The sequence below is a fragment of the Phaenicophaeus curvirostris genome, chromosome 17 (genome assembly GCF_032191515.1).
Source record: "Phaenicophaeus curvirostris isolate KB17595 chromosome 17, BPBGC_Pcur_1.0, whole genome shotgun sequence".
In the NCBI taxonomy this organism is placed as follows: Eukaryota; Metazoa; Chordata; class Aves; order Cuculiformes; family Cuculidae; genus Phaenicophaeus; species Phaenicophaeus curvirostris.
In genome coordinates this window covers 13,508,323-13,530,789 of record NC_091408.1, presented here as the reverse complement: position 1 = coordinate 13,530,789, position 22,467 = coordinate 13,508,323, and the positions used below count along the sequence as shown (strand labels likewise).

General features: G+C 41.1%; 1 protein-coding gene across 1 annotated transcript in view; it reads left to right on the top strand.

The window, feature by feature from the left end:
- Positions 1–571: 571 nt before the first annotated feature.
- The window catches only part of TMEM132C (transmembrane protein 132C), a 222,145-nt gene continuing 200,249 nt past the window's right edge, over positions 572–22,467 (top strand). The window contains exon 1 of the mRNA XM_069871350.1: positions 572–667. Within this exon, the coding sequence (XP_069727451.1) occupies positions 619–667 (49 nt within the window). The 5' untranslated portion in view covers positions 572–618. The remainder of the gene's footprint in view (positions 668–22,467) is intronic.

Sequence of the window (22,467 nt, the reverse complement as noted above, 5' to 3'; positions counted from 1 at the left end):
CCTGGGGGTGGGTGGGTTCAGCGCAAGGGGGGGTGTGGACCCAGCACCTGGGGGTGGGTTGGACCCAGCATCTGGGGGTGGGTGGGTTCAGGACAAGGGGGGGTGGGTTGGGGCCAGCACCTGGGGGTTTGTGGGTTCAGCACAAGGCAGTGTGGGTGGACCCAGCACCTGGAAAGGTGAGCTCAGACCCAGCACCTGGGGGTGGGCTGGACACAGCACTTGGGGTGGGTGTGTTCAGCACAAGGGGGAGCGCGGGCTCAGCCCCTGGGGGTGGGTTCAGCCCAAGGAGGGCAGTGGGCTCGGCACCGGGAGGGGCGGGCTGAGCCCCAGGGGTGGGCCGGGCTGAGCACCGGGACTCCAGCATCGCTCCCCGCCCCCGCAGCCCCGTCCCCCCCCTCCCTCCCTCCCTCCCTCCCTCCCTCCCGCCGTGGGAAACGGCGCGCGCGGCCGCGCGGATAAAGGCAGCGGCGCGCGGGGCTGGAGCGGCGGAGCCAACGCCGACAGACGGACGGACAGACCGACCCACCGGCCCACCCTGCGCTCCCAGAAAAGTTTGTGCTCGGCTGGGCGCGGGCGATGGGTGGGCGGAGGTAGCGGCGCCGGCCGAGCCCCCGAGGCATGGCGGGGGCGCTGCTCGGGGCGCTGCTCGGGGCGCTGCTCTGCCGAGGTGAGACCAGTCCCCCCCCCCCCCCCCACCTCCTCCTGCCTCTCTCTCTCCCCGCTGCTTTAAAAATTCACTCTCTCTCCTTCCCCCCCCTCCCCACCCTCCTTCTTATTTTATTTTTTTTTCTCTCGCGTCTTTTGAGCGGTAGCAAACCTGGACCAGAAAGAGAAACGGGGAAAGTTTCCTTCTGCCCGAGCGCTGAGGGTGTTTACGGATGAGTCTGAGTTATTGCGTTGTGTTAAAGGAGGTTCCTCTGCCCTAGTCCGAGTCTGGGATGGGATTCGGGGGGCGCTGGGAGACCCGGAGCATCCTCCAGCCGGAGCCGCCCCGGTACCTGGGCTGGCGAGGGGCTCCTTATCTTGAGTAGAGGGAACAGCCCAGGAGCGCATTTGTCTGAGCACAGAGGTCGTTTGAGCGATCTGGTTTTGTTTGTGTTGGTTCTTTCTTTTTTTTTTTTTTTTTTTTTTCAATCTCATCCTTGAACTCCTGCGATCGCAGAGTCCCTTTGAACTGATGCAGGGACGCAAATCCTGCCTGAAGGAAAGGGAGAGGTTTCTCTGCAGAGTTGTAGGTGACCGCCGTGCCTCGACACTTGTTGTTTTCTTGCTCAGACCGTGATACTTGTGGGTATTTTCTAAAATCGTATCCTTCTCTCCCGTTGGGAGGTGGGGGGAGGGATGGAGGCTTAAGCTCTCTGCGATTCCTGCTGTTGATGCCATCCCTAGGAATAGAAAAAATAATTTTGCCTTTTATCCTGCTGGTATTGGTGGTGCTGTTTGACTGACATAAGAAGAATACTAATAAAACACTCTTCATTGTTTAGTTTGGTCCAGTCCTGCCAACCTCTCTCCCAGGGTAGTTGATTGTAGAGGCAGCTGTCAGATACGCAGAAGTATCTCAAGAGTGAAGCAAGGGCGGAATCGGTAGCGATTTATAAAGGAACCGCAAGCACTGTGCAAAGCAAAGTGCTTGGCAGAAAATTGTGTGGCCTCGTAATGCCGGTCGTCTTAATATAGCGCATTAAAATTAATGGACATCTGGGTGACTCGACGTGCTCTGAAAGTGCTGATGTAAAGAATCAAAAATCTGAGTTTCTGTTGTGATTGCTACAGTCTGGAGGTGAGAATTGCATTAGCCTCATGCTCACCTTTGGAGACTGGGAGATGAAGGCTTGTGAAGGGGTCTGACGTATTAGTGGGGCAGCTTTGACAGTCACAAATGCATCTTCTCCAATAAGACCTTGTATTAGGCTTTATATATTGAGTTAGGTGCTGATGTATGGGCGTTTTCTGTTTGAAAATACTTTTATAAGAGAAATACATAGGTTATACTGCTTCTTAGGAGTGAAAGTGCTACAGCGAGAGGTTATAAACAACCCAGCCTTGATAAGCCATTTCTCTCTGCTGGAACCAGGGTCAATGTTGCCTCGGCCGTGCTGTAAAAAAGTCAGTAGCAGTGGCACAGCTACCACTGCTACAGCAGCTGCTGGGGCTTCTGGGCTGTGCTCTTTCAGGAGATTACTTTCCTTCAGGGAAGAAAAGCAGAGCTTCTGAGCAGGGAATTTGCCTCTCAGCATTGCTGGGCACTGTATGACTTAGAAAAGAGCTGGTTAATTAAACTTATTAAATAAGGTGTTTGTATGGTTTCCTTGTGAGGCCTTAACAAGCATTTCATTTGTGCTCCCCTTGTGTATTTGCACTCTTTTTGTTGGCGTGTTAGGATAGTGATTGTTCTTGAGAGCTGAAGTCCAACTAAATGAAAGTCACTTTATAGCTCGCAAGCGAAAACGTTTGTAAATGTGCTGAGAAACTTACCATTATAGACAAGTTGTCATTTGCTATTTAAAGACCTATATTTACTTCTCTGAACTCATTAGCATCTCTTATCAGGCCAGAATTTCTAAGAAAATTCTCCTGAAATGTTGCCTTAGGCTTCAGTGTGCCATTATGCTGTGGTTATTATCTGGCTAATAATGTTAATTCATTCAGTCTCAAGAAAGAAGCTTGGCATTTCATTTAAGCCATGCCTCTAGTCAGACCAAGATGTATAAAAAAGCCAGTGTGCAAAAGCGCTTCTTGCATATAGGTAGGTACAGGCACACGTTTAGGTGTTTGGATGCCTGTTCCCTAGGTGGAGATGTGTGAAATCGTATTTGCATAAGTAAATCCCAAGTGTATGTGCAGTCCTCTCAAGAAATGACCTCTTTTCAGCCAAGTGCTAATACATGTGCTTAAGCCTCTTTATAGCCAAGGGAAGGATTCATGAGTTTGAAGAAAGATTATTATTTCTTTTCTTTTTTTTTCTAAAATATGTTTTCTTGAATTGGAGCATAAATGCAAACCCAAGCATACAGATTTTCTTTATGATAATGTGTAGATAACTGGGAGTTTTCAGTTTCATACTGACTCTGAACTAGAACAAGAATCGCAGAAACTGGGAATACAGAAACTACTAAGTCCTAAAAAAAGAATTTAAGGAGTCTAAGCTAGAGCATTGATTTGCAGAAGAAACATGTGCAAGGAAGCATTGGACATGAGCAGGTATTAAAGGTGCATGGAGTTACTGGAATTTCAGGTACTTAAGTAGTATTTGAACACAAACCCAGTTGTGCATCTGAAGGTTGGTGCAGCACCTGCTTTGGTTCTGCTCTTGTTTATGCCACAGTCACCTTGTACCTCCTCGTTTGAGTAACTCTGTAGAAACTGTATACCTTGACTTTCAATATTGTTTCATTCTGAATTGAAACTCTTTAAGCAGTGATGTTCTTGTATCTCACTTTGAAAGTCCAATAGCATGGCATACCCTAGTTTTAAGGAAGACTTCCTGAATCTTTTTTTTTTTTTCTTAATTTCATTGTGTTAGTGCTAGATAAGAACACAGCAGGAACTTGCATTATGTTAAATTATAGCTGCATGGGGTTCTAGAAGTGGCTAATCTCTCTTTGGGCTATAACAGTTTCAAAATGGAGATAGTGCTATTGATATTCTAATTTGTTTTCATATTCAGTAGTAGATATTGAAGTTTATTAGACACTTACCTAGTACAATACCCAGCAATTATCTTACAAATGTCTGTTCGAGCATGCTTCTTAATCCATGACTATATGATATAAGATGCCATATCTGTAATTGCTTTTCTGATGCCTAAATACTTGTCTGGCTCTTGATTTGGGGAACTAGGTATTTGTATGAAATGAAGTAATAAACAACACACCATTATTGACAAACTAGGTTCATTGAGGTGAAAGGATAGGAAATTCATTGAGAACTGGGATTTAATTCTGTGCTTTTCTTAAGCACTACTGCCAGAGGAGTAGTTCGGTGCCCCTGGAAAGGTGGCTCGGAAGGAATAGTTAGAAAATCTGTGAATAATGTCAAATTTGTTAAAAGTGTTGGTATGCAAACTTTTCTGGGCAGAGTTTTCAAGGTAATGCCCCTCTGCAGTGACTATCCCTGCATTGTTTGTAACTGTGGTTGGGGTCACACCTGTTTAAGGCAGTTAGTCAAGAGACAAATAAATGAAAGTTTGAAACCTTCAGAGTACGATCACACCATTGAAGAGGCATCAGAGACTTCTTGTGCTGAATTCTAGTTCTCTTTGGGGCTTTGGTAAATTCTTTGATTTACTCGTATACTTCATGCCAGTTTGTGCTGCAACACTGAGATTTTTGGCCATAGCTCACATCTGGCAGGCTCTGTTAGATGTGTCCTAGCTATTTTCAGAGACAAAAAAACATATTATGATAAAAGATGTAGAAGAAAAATGGCAACAAGTTGAAAGAACTGAAGTGTGTAAAGAGTAATTGAAAATCATCTAGTATGGATGTTAAAAAGCTAAACTGAGGATGTAAGAGAAAGTAAGTGCCTACTGCATTTAAAATAATACTCGTCTACCAGTTGGAAGGAGACACTTACTGTATAATAGGTAGATTTGACACCAAAGAGGAGGGTGGGTTTAGTGAAGGCAAAGCTGTGTAGCAGGCATCGGACCTTGCCTCTCCTTCCAGGAATCGCTGTCTTGCTGGTGTTGTCAGTCATTTCTTTCTTTCTCTCCCTGTCTCTCATCCACTGTGACTGTTCTTTCATCAGTGAAAGCCTTGATCCTGGCTTGGCCACTTTGAGTGGGACCTTCTTATTTTCTTAAGAACTAAACACTGCAGCGATACAAATACAGATAATGTTCTGCGATGTTATAAGTTGTTAATGTGCTTAGCTGAAATTTGGATGCTCTGTCTTTTATAGTGATAAGTGATAACTTTGCAGCCAAAAAACTTGCTTTGGTCTAGTTCAAACTGTTCCTGACTTGCTCTTAACAGGCCTGAGTCCTCTATATTTTATTCAGTCTTCCTTACAGACTCGGTACCCTAGCAAAACAGTTTCACAGTGTTCAGCTCTTCAAGCAGTTGTACTGTTTTGTGTTCTGTGGACTGGCTCAGGCTCTAGTGACAGATGTGACCCCTTTGAAACGGGGACGGACAAATGGTGCATTGAAAGTTCATAGCTTCTGCAGTCTCCTCACTTAGAGGTATCTGGTGAAAGCCTGCGGATGCATCTAGCTTTAGAAATAATTTCAGTTCAGTAGTGCCTGTGTCTGTTTTAGTTAGCAAATGGAAATACTCTCTCCTTTATCTATTTGTTCACGTTTTTTGGGTCAATACACAGCCTCAGGTCACCATTTTTCTTTTCGACTCCATCTAGTGAAATGACCCAGTGAGTCTACTCTTCTGTTTTCTTTGCTATTTTAAGGCATATTAATCTGTTGAGCTTGAATTCCATAAACAAAGTGTCATCCCCATCACTAAAATTACAGGCATCTTCGCAGCACTGGTCAATTAGGCGAACTTTTCTTTAGGGAAGTACATTTTGGCTAAGTGGTTCTTTGCCACTACACTTAAGAAATGTGCTAATGTCTTACTGTTACATCACTGACATCTTGGGTCAGTAACTTCGTGCTCGGAGACAACCTTTTCTGGCACTTCCTTTCCTTGAATAATAGAGATCGTATTAATCGTAGTTCCACTGCCATTATCGAAAGTGTTCTCTTACAACTGTGCAGTTTTAGCAGCTGGGCAGATGTAAACAGCTACATGACTCTCCTTAAGTGGAATATTCTTTTATTATATGCTGCAGTAAGAATTTAATCTATTCTTGTCGACTGCTGGTGTTACAGGTGTCACCTGCAAAGTCAAGTGCCTTTTGTTAACTGTTTCTTCTCACGTAATGTTTTCAGTTTTCTTCTACAATGATTATATAATCTCTACAATTTTGTGGAAGGACAGTGTGAAATAATAAAAACTTTTATGATAAATACATCGATGTTTGTTGCTACCAGAATTTCTGCATTTTGTGCTTTTAGTTGTATGTTCCTCTTTAAGATCAGGAAGCACAAACCTGCTGCCAGGGGAGTCTGTGGGTGAATTGCCCTTTTCAATAATAAGAAGCAAATACTAAAGCCCCAAAACAGCGGTTGGGAATTTGACATTTATAGGAAAGCTTTGAAGTTAAGTAAGAATGTAAAAGGGGGGAAGCTTGCCTAATTATGAAAAAAGACTTTGAAACAAGTTTGTGCTTTTGGATGGAACAAATCCTTAATGGTCTCCTGAGCACATCTAAGAGTCAGGTTCCTCGTGCATGAAGAGGAAATCTTAAGTAAGTAAAAGGTAAGCTGATACCCCGTAACGCTGATGCAACAGAGGGTCTGGTCCACTCGATTCTGCTCATTAACTGCAACATACAATCAGAATATAGGTAATATAGGTGTTGAAATATATCTCCCAATACTTCCAATGTTGTTTTATTTATGTAATTGCTGTATTTTTCTGCTTGATAAAATTTTTCTACTCGGCAGTTCTTCATTTCAAAGTATTTTCAAAACTGATGAAATTCACGGAACAGTTTACTTCTTATATTGTGCTTGCATCAGAAAATTCTGGAGATAATTAAATGTTTCATGATGTTAACTATTTCATGTAAAATGATCATTTTGACTTCTAGTAAATACATTCAAATCCAAGCACAAACTGATGGTAGCATACATTCTCTACAGAGCAGTCCATTAGTGTTTTTCGATAATATTGTTTTGATATTAAAAACATGAACTAGCTCTTTGTAACTGCAGTGAAAAGAATTATCATTCCAAATGATTATTGAAAAGCGTTTTGACTTAATGCAACAATTTAATTTTTTTCCCTTCTGATTGAGAATGAGAGTAAACTTCAAAATGTTCATTTCTGTCCTTGAGAAATTCCGTTTTCCAACCAGTTGTATTGCCTGAGGGTGCGTTTCCTCTGCAGCTTCAGCCAATGTAAATTGATGCTGCCAGGTTTCTGCCCTCTCCCAAACTGAGCAACTCTCTTTTTGAGCCAACTCTGGCAAGCCTCTAATTCCTCTGTAAGCTGCTTCGGGGAGATGAAGCACTTAAAAGACTTTTTTTTTTTTTTTTAAATTTATTTTTTTGTAAGAGGTAACTTTGCATCACCTTGGGATCATCTGACTGCTTGTATAAGCAAAAAAGGATGGGCCTCCATGGGGGAAGGATGGCTTAAATACTGCAGACAGCCCAACGCTTGCAGTGGTATGGCTTTAATTTGTTCATGGGATGCAATAGTGAAGAAAAAAAGGATTGTTATGGGAGTTGCTTACATTATATATCCAGTGCAGGATATTAAACACTGAGAGGTTAGAGAACATAAGAGGCACTTGGTAAACTACACAGCTTTGATTTCTGTATTGGGTATTTTTTTTCTCGTTTTGCTGATTCTGTATCATTTTGAACAAATAAAAGGGAGGCTTACCTTAATGTATCACCGTTTCCTCATTCAAGTAGAATGCTTAAGATAAAACAATTTCCTGAACTCAGACAGGACTGGTAGCACTGCTTCTTAGTAGAATTGCTGTTAAAAGAGTTTGGCTTTAGTTTCTTATAAATTCCCCAACCATAAACTGTTTCAGCTAAAATATTCCATGCTGAATATCTGCCTCAGATTGAATACATTTTTTCTTTTCCAAAACTTCAGCCAAGAGTTCAGCAGTTTACAAGAACAGAGCTAGTGGAGGCGAGGGAAACTGAATTTTCCTTTGTTGGAAAATAGTTGCTGACCTCTTCTTTGAGAAGCACTGATACCCCAGTGAAACTTCCCAGGAGGAGACTTGTGAGATTGCTGAGAAAACAGTCCATGGTTGATTTGATGGGATGTCAAGTGAGCAACGGTTGAAAGAATGAATTTGCTTATGACAAGGAAAGACTTGATGTGTCCTTAGAGCTAAATTTTATGAAAATTGCTGTGTGCTGGGCATAGGGCATGTCATGGTGAGCTCTGTTTTCCTTGCAATTACAGGTCTTCATTGCTGAAGTCTCAGTTGTGCAAAGTGTAAGAGGTGTTGGTAGGGGACAGTGTCCATCCTTGTGCTCTCTGTGCTCCATCCCCTTCCCCAGGTGCAGGGGGCGAATTCTGGAAGGGGGAACTGCCTGATTGGAATGAAGAGAGGGCAAAGCTGGAGAGAAATGGGCACAAGGGGAATGGGGCAGGCAAGCGTGGACAGGAATCTGAGGACAAGTGAGAAGGAGTGTCAGGCGTCTGGGTAGGGAGGAAGAAGTCTAATTGGGGTAAGAGTGACTATGGAAGGGGATGTGGAGGAAAAGGTGAGGATGAGGGTTTGCAGAAAGATGAGAACTTTGGGAGAAAAGTACTGAGGAAAGGTCAAGGCTAGGTAAGAGAATGTCTTGGGAAGCTGGGGCTATAACTAGAGTGACAAATTAGTGGAAATGTATTGGGGAGCATGTCTGGATTTGGGTCATGAACTGATGGAAAAAAGGACTCGGCTTAAGTGAAATGGATGTAGAAATACACAGCTGCTAGAGTATGGGGGTTTTGGGTTTTTTTTTTTGTGACAGCCTGGGATGCAAAATGCTTTCCTGTAGTAGTAACGTGGTGTATCAGGAGAAGAAAGAGAGTTGGGCAGAGGGGGTGCAGGGCTTCTGTAACGTCTCCTGCTCCAGTGCTCATTGTCAGCAGGTAGAATCTTCCTTTTGCCATCTGTAGGTATGGAGACAGGCCTAACTGTTTTCTGGTTTAATTAATTATCTTAATTCTTGTTGTCTGCAGCTGAATTACCCTGTCAATCATTGTACAATGCCATTAGACTTGTGTGGAGGCAGTGAAACTGAGCTGCCCAAGGGTCTGTATTTACTGGGCTGCTGTAATGTGTTAGCTATCTATGCTCTCATCTCCAGCATTTGCTTGGTTGGTGGTGTGTATGTGCAGGGGAGAAGGTAATTATGCTGTATCCGTCTTTATTCTTTTAAACATGACTCATTTTTGCATGACCTGATGCAGTGATTTTTTTTTTTTTAATTTCATATCTCTAGAAAGGTCCAGAATATTTGTTTCTGCTCTGTTGAATCAAATGACTTATTGCTCTGCTGGCATGAAATAAAGAGTAGCAAATACAAGAATTAACTACTGTGGAGAAGGTAATATAGTATTGACTTCTCAGTACCTGTTAATTTTCGCTGATCAGAACATCAGGGAGGAGGGAGATTAAATCTGGCTGCCCCTTAGTGGGGGCGAATACCTGCTTGTGACTAGTATTAGCCTGAAAACTCGGGAGGGTCTCAGTTTTGCAACAGATTATATGTAGAAACTTGTAGAGGAACAATTTATATTCCATTTCTGTTATATTTCCTTGTAACTTTAGGTTGTTATTCTTCCTATTTCAGCATTTTTAATGATGATTTTAATTTAGGATTGATTTCTTACCTGCTTTGCTCATCTGGTGGGTACTCTGAAACTTGATGAAGTGTTTCATAGCTCCAGGTGTGCAGTATTGAACAATTTAGTTGGAAAAGATGCTTCTCTATATGTGTAGCTGTAATTTAGGATGTGGACTTGAGTCATACAGAGTATGGGTAGCATAGTTTGAAAACAGTCTACTTATTCTGGAGGCAGCATCTGTGCTATAAAATGCTTGCTCCGTGAATTTCTGTGTGGCACACTTCGGCACTAGTAGCCAAGGGGAGATAGGTAAAGCGCGTGCCTCTTGGAAAAGCTGATGCAACTTCACATAAATTTGTGATTATTCTTGACTGACCTCATGTCTGTATTGTATCTCTTTGAATCTTAGTCTTTTAGATTACAAGCTTGCTATTTTAAAAAAAAAAAAAAGTGTTTTATTTGGCAGTGTGACTAATCGTTGTATTTTCCATCCTATAGGCATTCAAAAGAAATTTTTTTATGAGACATGTTATTGAGCTGATACTGTTTCAAATGCCTTTGTGCTTATGTTGTCTATAATCATCCCACTGGCAATTTCAGAAGGAAATCTGTTAAAAGAATTCAGAAATACAGAACTCTCTTCCCATATACTTCTTTAGCATGCTCTCATGTCATTCCATCTCAGTGAGAAATGGGATTTTTTTCAATAAGAACAAGAAATTGTAAGTAGAGTTTCCTGGTTTTTTTAACTCTCACTTCATCTGTTTTGCATATGTGAAGGCTTAGGTGACCTCTCAGATTCAGTAAGATGGGAGTGACTGTAGTGATTGATTACCTTTTTGTTATCATAATATGGGTAGAAAAATATTTTTTTCTTTGGCATAGCAGTGCAAGTTTTTTACAATAGTATCTGCATCTGATTGGGTAGTAATTAATTCATATTACTGTTTCACTTTTACTCAGAGAAAAACCCCACTCCAACATAAGATCAGTACCATGTGATGGTTGATGGTACTCAGCAATTCACTGGAGGTGCTCATTAGGGTATGGAATAAGTATGAAGATGACTAATCTGTTGTGCTTTAGAACGTCAGCAAGGTAGCAAAAGGAATTTTTTTCAGTTGTGTGTGATGCAATGCAATTAGTATATATATATATTTTTCTTTGGAGTGTCAAAAGCAGTCTGGAGATAAAAGGATGGTGCTTACTGGTCTTGAAAGAGAAACACTGGTCTGAAAACACCTATAGCACAGGGTCCATCTGGAAGGTCTTTTTTTATTACACTATACAATTATTCAAAGGACCATAGATTCATGGTGTTGCCTTAGCTATTTCACAGCTTAAAGTTGGATATGACTATATTTCAGGTTCAAAGCTTCACAAGTCCTCAGAGCTTCAGGCTTCCATTGAACTTTAGTCTTGGTTTTGAAAATTCATTTAGAATTAAATTAGCTGTAGTGACGAAACTGTGGCACTTTAATAGGAATCATCAGATGACATTTAAACGTGATCATGGAGTGCAGTAATGTCAGAACTGGTTTGAGGAAGAATCATGCCTTTAGGTGATTTTGTCCAGGAAAGTCACAAAATGGAAATAGCTTATTTGGAGAGTGTATTGTTTTGGCTTTGTTTTATTTGGGGAGAGGAAAAGGATCCACTTTTGCTAGTAGCATAGATGTATAAAGTTGTAGTTGAATCTACCATTCTGAGTGCCTATAGAATTTTGGCTCCTGAGCTGGACCCTGAAATGGATCTCTAAACTTGCTGTATTGAATCAAACTAACAGTTGTCCAAACCCACCCACTTAAACTTTAGGAGTGTTCTGACCTTTCTTGTACATTGTGGCTCTTGCAGCTACTCTCTTCACCAATCAGTTAAGAGGGTGTTAAGCTGAAGCCTTGTTTCACCGGTGCGTATTCATTTTTCTTGACTTTTTGTAGTACGTTATTTTATGACTGTGGACTGTTCTGAAATTAAGAAATGCGTTCCCATGATCACAAAAAAGGAAGAAATGCTTCCAGAGGGTGATTTCGATTGCTGTGATGTCTTGATTCCAAAAGGGCCTTTATTCTTCTAACATTGAAGTCTTGGACAAGTGAGGTCCACTTTCAGATACCTCAGTTATGTGGATGAATCTAGGTGTGGGTGTCCAAAGTTGTACACACACAACAGAAAAATCCCCCGAGCTTGAAAAGAGATGAAACACACCATTTAATATTTCTATGCAGTAAATGTTGAAGGACCTAGGTGGAAAGCTCCCTTTTCTATTACCTGTCCTCTATTTTGTGGATTTGGTTATCCAAACCTGTTACTCTTAATGTATGTCGACCTTCCACGCGCTTAGAAAACGAGTTGTGTGTTGCCAGCCTATGCTTGTGTTAATTTCCAATTATCTTTGAAAGAATAAACTTGGTTTTATGTTGACATTTGAATTCTATACTAACGTGGCACAAAAGTAAAGAGCACTCTACATAAGTACAGGGTGAATATGACCCCTCCCATACCTTGTAATTTTGAATTTCTCACCACACTTCAGATTTTAGCTCCTCTTAACTGAAAATGGAATCAAACAGTGTAAGCCTTTGGGAAACTGTTTTGAAGAAAAACAGAAAATGCAAACCACATGGTATACTCACAATGTGAAGACTTAGTGAAGAAATCTTTCTTTATTGGAAAAATGAACTCCGGTGGGTTTATGAAGCAACATTTCAAAGCAGTTTGAGATGAAAGGTCTATGGTCTAATTCATTGCATATGTGATATTTCCTAGTGGATCAGTGTTATATTGAAAAAGAAGTCAGGGAAGTGCAGTAAAATTGAGAGGATTTTTTTTTTCTGTCTGAATTAGTTGTTCAAAAAGTTTCATCACAATTTTCTTTCTTAAAGTGGCAGATACCTATATATCAGAAAATCACTCCTAGATTGTGTTCAACACTTTTCACTATAATAACTGTTTAAATGGGACTTTGCTGTAACAGTTTTAGCTGAAGCTTTCTGTGCTGCATGTTTTCTGACTGATTTGGGAAAGTTTCTGTGAAGTGGTTCAGTTGTTTCTGAGAACAAAGCTAGCTAGAAATCCTGAGTTCTAGCCAGATAGAATAATTTCCATGAGCAGCACCAGTTGAGTTAAATCCTGTAATTTTCAGTTAGAGACAAAGATGGATGGTGCCTTAATCTCTCTTTCTGAAGTGGTGATGTATGAATGCTAGCGTTCATTTTTACTGAGCAAGATTCAGGACTGCAGATAACTCTTGCAAACGTGTCCCTGCGTTAAAAAAAGGCATATAAAAAAGAGGATAAAATATTTTTGAAGCTGTATAGCTTTTGGTCTAATTCCATGAGAAGTCTATTCAAAGTTGCCAGGCTTCCAAGTCTGAAAATTGATTTTAGTCTGCTCTTAACACAGAATTGAGAGGGTGGCAGCAGCATTATTCTGAGATGCTTGTTTTAGTGGAGCACGCTGCATTTCAGACAGCAGAGAGCTGCATACGGATTTTCTTGGGTATGTTCCTCTTTAACGTAAGCCCTCACGGACCCAGTTTCCAGGGCGAAAGCTGTGGAGCCGCAGAGGCTCTTGCACGCATGCAGAAAAGGAGGAGGAAGCAATCTCGGGGCATGACAAGGGTTAAGGAACAGGTGGTTATCTACGGGACTGCTGTCTCCTTTCGTACACAGGATGGATCGCTTCCGGGGGAAAGAAATCCCAGTTTTTGTACTGAAGGAGGTTATTGTTTGTGAACTTCTGCTTCATTTGTTACAGAAGCTGGAAGGTGTGTAGATGTAACAGGCTCAGCGTGAGTTTGACTTCTGAATCTATGCAGAGAGGACCTTTGGCATTTTTGAATATAAACAGCCTCCGTGCCTGTCACTATTTCTCATGCTCGGTGTTGGTGACGGCATCATAAAACATATTTTTAATAGCCCTTCAAAGACCACAATGTCATCTTCATGAGCCAAATGTGAAATACAGAAGGAAGATAGGCAGAGGATATCTGGTTCTGGGCATTTTATGTTACCACTAAACTTCCCTTGGCATTCAGGACTCTTATTTTCCGAATCCTTCCTTTATCTTTGCTTGTTGTAGCCAGAAACGCTGCCTAAATTTGCAGGTTAACTTTGTACATCGTGAAAGGAGCAAAGATTATAGAAAGATAAAAAGGAGTTTAGTAATACTCTGGGGAATTATATTCTGGAATTATAGTCTGGTTTTGTTCCTGTGCTATACTTGGGGGGAAAAAAGGCAATTTTTTTTATTATGCTTTCATATATTTTTATAGCTGTGCCTAACGTAAGCAAGAGATTTGCTCAGAACTTACATTAATACTGTATTCTTGGAAAAATTGGGCCACAGGTTTTCTAAATCGGGCATCTGTATTAGCAGATGCTTCTGCGAGTGTAGTTATTAATTTTGCTGTGCTGCACTTCGCCCTTTAAAATTGTAGAAAATTCTGTTCCAGGAAAGTTGTGTGAGTAAGTGTATTAGTATTTTTGAAGTGTTCTGTGCAGTATGATAATCTGCATAAGAAGTTTATCTTAATTCTGGTAATTCAGTGCAACAGTTAAATATTGTCCTGAAATAATGCATAGGGTTATACCTAATGATAAAGAAATGGTGAGCAGCTGTCCAGTCTGTTAGCCTTAGGCAGAAGTTCTCTGGAAGAAATAATATGTCCTGAAAGGCTGTATCTTAATGCATATGCATGTGGGATGAATCAAGTTTAAGTCTGGATTTCCTTATTACTTTTTTAGTGCTTTCCTTGGCAAACTTAACCTTCTCTTTTGTAAAGGAACTTTCTGGCTCATTGTAGGCTATTCCTGCTGCTTTTAATATCCTTTGAGATTGATTCATGAGGTGCCAACATCTTGAGCTGCGGAAAAAAGAGTAAGAATCCTAAAGACAGACCCTAGATACGTTTTGCACTCAGACTCTTTCTGTGCCACTTTGATCTGAAAGAGAAATCTTGCGATTCAAAGAACTTTTACTATCAATTAAGGCCTTAATTCAATCAGTTCTATTTTGATTAAAAATGGAACATATATAAAGACAGAGTATAGGTCAGGTTTATGGGAATGATGTTTTGGGAAACTATAAGAGGTTTCTTGGGTCTGCAAGTGATAACTAGTTAGAGAAAATGCTCTGTGGGTACCCACTCAAGAATATTTTTATATTAGTGACTTGAACATGGTTAATGCCCTGGTGTAGGATAGGTCAATGTGTGTTTCCATTTCATTAGCTAACAGTTCATCACAGAAGAATGAAGTTGTGAGGAAACAAAAGAAAATGGAAGTGATGAGTTCAGTGGAAGGATGTTAGGGTATCTGGCACATCTGTAGGACATGTTGTTGGACCCACAATGCAGCCAGCTTGGAGCATTGCATGGTTTGAAAATTTACCAGCCACCGAGGTCGTGGGAAGAAGGACCTGGGACTTCCTGACTTCTTTTCATTGAGTATTGGAATAGAGTGCAAGGAAAAAATGAAAATTAAAGCAATGCTTCCCTGTAAACCAGTCAAGTGGCAAAGTTTATGACTTGCTGTATGTACTCTGAGTTGTTTCAGAAGTATCTCTGATTTAGAAATGCATTTATAAGACTGCTTTCAGTTGAGGTGGAGCAGCAGAAACTTACACAAATAAAGGATGAGACTTTTTGTCTCTTAACTGTGTAACTTTACTGACCTGCATGAAAAATGGTGAACGCTTTTCATGGGCGTAGCCTAAGAAATGAGGGTTGAAAGGAAGTGGATCATATGGCAGTACAGATGTCAAAGATGCAACTCAAGGCTTGATCTTGCTAAGGTCAGTAATCTTGGTATTGAACTTGCAGCTAATACAGTGCAGTGGCAGAGGCTTCCTACCTTAAAGTTCAATTAATGTTTCTGTTCTATAATAATTCTTTGCAGGTCAGTTAGTGGATTCTTTTCAGTTGATTGCAATTTCTAACTGAAATGTGCTATTGTCACGGTTTAGCCCCACCTGGCCAAGTTCGGCAGTTGAGCCTCCAAAATCCCTTCTGCTTCCCAGCCCTTCAGGGAAAGCAGAGAGAGAAATGAGAGGAAAAAGACTTGTGGGTTGGAAACTACAACTACAGCTTTAATGAAGTGGTAATGATGATAATGAAAATAATTAGAAAGTAATAATGTACACAGATGAGATCATGTCCACAGCCCACCCCTTGATGATGATACATCACCACAAATGCTACAGAGCAGACATGAGGGAATGGGTCCACGGCGAGGAGGGACTTGGGCTCAGGAAATGGATTCAGGAATGCGTGGATCTGGGGTCAGGAGCAACCAGACAGGTGAGGTCTTCACTGGATGTTGGCCATCGCAGAAGAGTGTGAGAACCTCATGATTTCTCAATTTATACAGTGTAGGACATACATGGGATGGATTCCTCTGTTGGTCAGTTTAGGGTCACCTGCCCTATTCACCCATCCTTGCAGGTGCAGCTCCTTTTCTGGCAGCTTTTTTTTTTTCCCAAGACCTGGAGAAGTCTATTCAATGTCTACGGAATTCCTGAATACTTCTGAGAGTGTCTGTCAGTCCCTTACATGATTATGTTTTCATCTGTTTACTTACACATCACCAGCAAACTGCAATGCAGGCTATTCCTTAGCTGATGTATCAGGCTTTTATCCTCATATCACTCTTGCAACACGGCTTAGTTAAGAAAAAATATTTTGTAGGCTCTTTGGTTTTCACTGTGTGAACATAGGCCAGTTGTTTGTAGTTCTGATGACTTGTTTCTGGGACCTGTTTTAGTTTCCTCAGGAAACTTATTCTCTTACTTTTCCCCCACTATAAATGTCATCCAGTTTAAAAAGAAATAAAATCTAAGGAAATGATGGTGTTGAAATAATTGTAACTTGAGAAGAGAAATATTTGGTTTAGACAGCGCAGCAGTACTGACTGTATTTCAGAAGCACAAGCTTTCCTTCAATAAGCAGAAGTGACCTGGAGGGTTTCTCATAAGTTCAGTGAGTGGTGTGATATCACAGAGACTGGATGCATCATGGTATATTATTAAACCCAGACTGAAATCCAGAATTTTAATGCAGATAGTGAACCTAGGTGCTCTGCTTCATTGAAGTCTGGAAGATGATCTGTGAAGCACATGAGACTGTCTGCTGTGTACATAGAACAGCTCAGTATGTCACCAAAACAACATCAGGCAGCTCAATTGGCTGCTCTTCCTACTCAGACAGGCTGCCCACATCCAGATTAGAAGGAGATACATCTGCAGAACATGCTGCGGTTCTTGCCAATCCCCAGACCTGCTTAAGAGCTGTGTGGATACAGTCAGTGAGCTCCCTTGGGTATGAAGGTGAGTCTACCAGTTCCATGCTGTGGGTGCCAGGTGCAGATTTGGGTTCTGGCCAGATTGTCCTTGACAGGACAAAGTTTATCGACTCTTGTTTTATACTCTGCTTGTTTTTTTAAATGTGACCATTATGTTGGCTGAGCTCCCGTAGTAAATTATTTTTATGTACCTAATCCATTCTCAATGAAACAGACCAATCCATTAAGGTTTCTGCACTAAAAACTGTAACTCATTATGTGTTCTTATGGTGTATGACATCAGTAGAATGCCACAAGTTAATTACATTCTTAATTACAGCTTTGTATTGAATTAGGGAACTATTATAGATAGAATAATTGAAAACCTGCTGAGATCACGTCTGGTAACATCTAATTGTGTCCCATGATTTCTTTCCCCCTAAACTTTAAATAAAAACTGATGTTTCATTTAGCATGGTTTTAATTAATTGACATGAGAAATGTAATTAGAGCTGAGGCAACAGACCAACTATCTTAAACCAATCACTCAGAAATTAATCACGTTTTGGGGAACAATTAACAGTTTCCAGAGCAGGAGCTGTTCTGCTGCATTTCTGGAAAATCCTTGAGCAGGCACAGTTGTAGAAAGGGCTTTGCTGCTCTTCGAAGAGAAGAAGGATTTGAATGTTCAGAGATGTTCACAGTCCTCTCTCAGCCTCAGGAAACTTGATATCCTTGCAGCTTCAGGCATCAGAACCCTAGGAGTGGCGCAGGAAGAGAACTGTGAACCGGAGACTTTCCTGAGTATTGAGAAGGCCAGGGCATGGCTATATTGTACCAGGAGTGGAAGAGGTAACTGGTGACCTCAGGAGCCGAGTTCTTCCCCAGCTTTTCTTGCCTCCAGCGGAATTACCTACGACCTGCCAAGAGCAGAAAAGTTTCAGCCGGTCATCAGTGAGAAAGGGTTGCAAGTTAGACTTCTTGAACTTTCTGCCCAATTCCCACCTGCCTATATGGATGCGGCAGAGTTTTTGGAAAGCTGCTTTGCTGTCTACCATCTGAAGAGCACTATTGCAGGTAACAGGAGAAAATGTTACCTCTTTTCTCTGTTTCTGAATGTGTTTAGACCACTCTTGCCCTTAATATTAAGACTAAGTAGTTAGCTAAATTAGGCAGGATGTTGTAGGAAGAACAATGATTAGTTAATAGGCCCATACATGGGGCATCTTTTTTCCTTTTGTTTGAGAGAAATCTTGTCTTTGATCTTATACGGAACTCACTGGATTGTAAAGAAATTATCTGAGAAGAAAATGCTACTGAATGGTGTTTTCAGTGGCAGAATTTCTGAGGCTGATGTCTAATCAGAAGATTTGATTCTTGCTCTCTTTTTTGTTTTCCTTTTGCAGGCACGTTGAAAGTTGTTTGGGTTTTTTTGTGTGTTTTTTTTAAATGGACGTTATTATTGTATTTTTCTATTGGTGTTTTTCCATAGAGGCGAAGTCTCTCTTTTAAATCAACCTGCAACAAAGCAACATTTCCTGTGTGCAGCCTGAGTTAGAGAATCTGACTCTTCTGTTTGATATCTCTAAAATTAAAGTGCACATGGACCTGCCTGCACATAAATATACATATGGTTTGTTTATAAATGGAGAGCATATGCAAGGATAAAACTGCTGTGTGAGAGCAGGCTTAAGAGATCTCTCTGTGCTTGGACACAAGCAGAAAAACAGTGGGTACATCAACTGAGAACTGGCTGGCAGCCGTAGCACATAGAATGGAGGGAATGTTTGCCTAAAAGACTAGATTGTGTCAGGCGTGACTAAGCAGGAATTTTAGCTAAAATGCATTAGCAAATTGAATGCTTAGAGGAAAATGAGAACGTTCATGGTCTTATCGTTGTTCGCTTGAGACTGGATTTGATTTTTAACGTAAAAAATCAATGGAAAGGGGAAAGGAAGTTCTGCAGAGCATTGCTGACTTTTTAGGAATGCTGATATAGGTGACTGTTGAATATTTTGCTATGGCTGTTTGCATTCCTTCTGGAATACGCATGCCTTTTAGTAGCCGTGTAGCCCAGTGGAGCGCTGGGCTGTCAGTCAGTCAGTAAAATACTTTAATTACCTCCATGCACTAGACAGACCCAACGAGAGAGAGGGTGAGACTGGATAAAGGGAGTGCACTTCAAGCTTACTTTCTGGCCGTCAAAAGGATGATGAATGGTAATAATAGCGAGGAATTACGCTTTCGTTCTCCATGAATGACATTGCTCATGGAAAGAGTTGTTGGGATGCACATGCTTTGCAGGTCCTGCTCTCTTAGAAATCTGTGGGGGTATGGAAATGGCCAGTGTGAAGTGATAACTTCATGGAGTAAGTTATTCAGCCGGTGACATAGTGTGGTAAGAGTGGAAGAGACTCCTTCCTCTTGGTGTAGGACCTTTATGTGTTTATGACAGACTGAGATGGTATTTTTCTTAACCTCTTTTCCTCCTTTCAATATTTTTCCATTTCTTGGTGAGCCATCTTTACCTTTTTCTGTGTTTTGACATCATAAGTACTTTCTCCCAAGTAAAGGTCTTCAATGGTTAAATTGTGCTCATGTTGAATAAATGACAACCCCTGTTGCTGTAAGATTTCTGAAAAGCTGTCTGCTAATTAATAAACAGGTAGGAAACTTGGCTGAAATATATGACCCTACCTGCTTGATCTTCTATTCACTTTTTCTTTTATGGGTTACCGTGTTCTTTGTTCATTAATTTTCTCGTATTATCCTTATTGGGTCTGTATGCAAATTGACAAACAAATCACCATATTCATGTTTCTGTCATCTGGCTAAGCTGAGCATCTGGGTAAGCAGAGCACTGCTGCTCTGGCAAGGTTCTGGAATGTTTTGGAATGTAGAAAAGAGGTTGCTGGAGGCTCACAAACTAGGTAAATGGTAATTCTGCTACTTTATATTCCCAAGAACGTGGGAAATAGAGGATTTAACAGTGAAGCAAACATGCTGTAGTTAAGAAAAATAAAAGATACTGGAACTAGAAACCATTACTTGTCACAGACTTAGTGCACCCAGCCTAGTGTAGGGTGAATAATTTCCATTATATCACTGGATAGAGCTGGGATGGAGGTGAATAGCTTGTCTCTGTGCTAGGAATAGCATTGGAGTAGTATTGCAGAAGGCAGTTGGTGGGAAGCAATGTTAGAAACCTCATGCAAAGCCTGCCTGAGAGACTCGCATTTCCAGAAAATGCTCATCTTCCCTTCTAAGTCAGAAAATACATCATAAGGCTATTGGTTATGCACAAAGAATGTGTTACAGACCCAGAAAATTCAGCATCGAGATTAAATTTACGTCCAAGCTGCTTGCATATAATCCGTGTTGCGGTGAGCTTTTGGGGACAAGAAAGGGGAACAGTATTGGTGAATTTAGTAAACCTGATTTTTCCTTGTCATGTCATTTCTGGAAGATTCCTTCTCTGGAAGGCTGTAGGACTGAGCACACAGAATGAACTGACAGTAATGGGTAACCATCTTTCTTCTCATCTCCCTCCAGTTTTGCTTAAACCTTCTATTTTTTAGTGATAATACAAAATGATGTACGAGCTTGGACAGCAGCCAGGTGTCAGCACATGGCAGAAGGTTTTAATTCTGCTTTTAGAAACTAGATAAGTGGTGTGCTAATATAAGCTAATATAAGCACAACCTCTCCTCTCAGTTGGAGTGAAGATGATCATGACACTGCCGTGTCGTAGTGTTCTGTTAAAGCTCTAATTACTACAGCTGTCTCTGTAACATGCTGTCTCAGTGTTAAAACATCTATTTGATTATATGCAATGACAGAGAAACTAGATGGTATTAAGTCCTTGTGAAGCTTTCTGTCTCTTGATTATGTGTGGTTTTTTCCCTCTTGAGTTCATATTCTGATGCTGCTCAGGATACTTAATTGCTGTTGTCCCTTTCCATCCCCCCTCCCCATTTCAAGATTGAAAGCTGTGTTTGAGTAACCAACAGGTTATGCATTTAGTGGCTTCCTCCAAGATTTCCTAATTACTTCAGATGCTTTGCAGCCACAAACTGTGCCCAGGACAAGCTGATTACACTGTACTATATGCATTCTGATATGAAGACATCTCCTGCTTTCAATGAAGAAATTCAAACCAGAATGCCTCTGGATGCGCAAATGGACTGAAATGGGTTGTTTTAACATTAACTGCAGTAGTGCTTTTTAGCCTTCTCTCTCATTCTCTACAAATTTTAACCTCTTCCGCTCTTCTGTGACACAAGCTGTGCTTGAATATATGTGTGATCCTCTTTGGTACAGGGGAAAAGCTGCTTTCTTTTATGGCTTCTAAATTTATTTTTATTTTTTTTCAGATGTGGGATTACTATGAAGCCTTTTAGGGAGATCAGTGAAAAGGAAGTGACCACCTTTCCGTTCTGTTACGGATCATGGGGATTGCTTCACTATGATATGACAATTCCAGATCTCTTAGTCATCTTTGACACATTTTTAACAGCGAGAAATTTTAGAATCTGAGTCTGGATTTGCGCGACAGTGCTGTTTTGAACGGATCAAAACACTGAATCTCAAAGGTCTGGCTATTGCGGTGCTAGATGGGTGCGTATAAAATGACACTGCGCTGCGCACTGAGTTAGCTGCTGTGATACAGGACAAAGCTGCGACAGTGCACTCGGAAGTGGTCTCGGTGAGTCCTTTGCCAGGCTGCTGTTTGCCAGCTGAATTTAGTACTCTCGCTCCCCTGATCAATGAATAGATTTTCCTCAGCTCCTCTCTTAGTTTTTTGGTTTCCTCTCCAGCCTTTTTTCCTGTGGAAGATGAAATCTATCACAGGGGCTTAGATTTATTAACTGCTGCCTGAGTCACTTTGTGTGATGGCAGAGCAGGAGAGGAACTGATTGTATCTTTAGAACTAGCTGAACAGAAAGGCTTTGGATAATTCTGTTGATTTTTAAGATGTTGGGTTGGCTTAAATGTTTAGTGTGAAAGCTTCAAAGACTAAATAGTTAAGGCCCTATTCTGCCCTTACTTGTACCCATTTGTATCTCTAAATTTTCACATTTGAATGAAAAAGTAATTCTGCATCTATCTCTCACTCCCTCTTTTTTCCTCCTCTCCCCCACTCAGATTGCACAGAGTTGGTATTCTGTCTTCCAGCAACTGGTGAGCATCTAGGGAATAGTGCCAGGTATGTAGGGGTGGGGGAAGGCAGCGTGCAAGGGGGAGGAGTGCATCCAGGCAGCGTGCAGCACATCATTCCCTGTTTATCACCAGTCTTCTTATGGATACCCCTGAACTAACAGATCACATCTAACAGCTCAGAATTGGAGCTTTACTACTCCACTTCATCTTGCTGCCCCCATCTATTGGAAATAATCCTCTCCTCCAGCTCTGTCCCTCCCCTGGCAGAATCTATTTTTCCCTCTTCCATCTCACTGTATGATCTGCCACTTAAAACTTTTTTTTTTTTTTTTTGCTGGGGTACCTGCAGTTATGGTAGTAACCTCGTATGCTGAGAGCACTTTGTCGAGGGCAGTGAGCCCTGCTGTAGTGTGGGGCAAGGAGATGAAGACTGAAGAAACACAGGGGACTCCAATTCCGTGCTGGTGAGGTATCTGCCACCAGTTGAAGATAAAAATCTACATGATGTTTAAAACTGTATGGTAGCTGCTAACAGAACTTTTGTATAGATGAGTACCTCTTTTGCTCGCGTGTGACACAACTGCATGGGGCATGGACACTTTGCCTTTCTGATACTGGTGATTCCCAAAGAGGACTTCTACTCAGTTGTG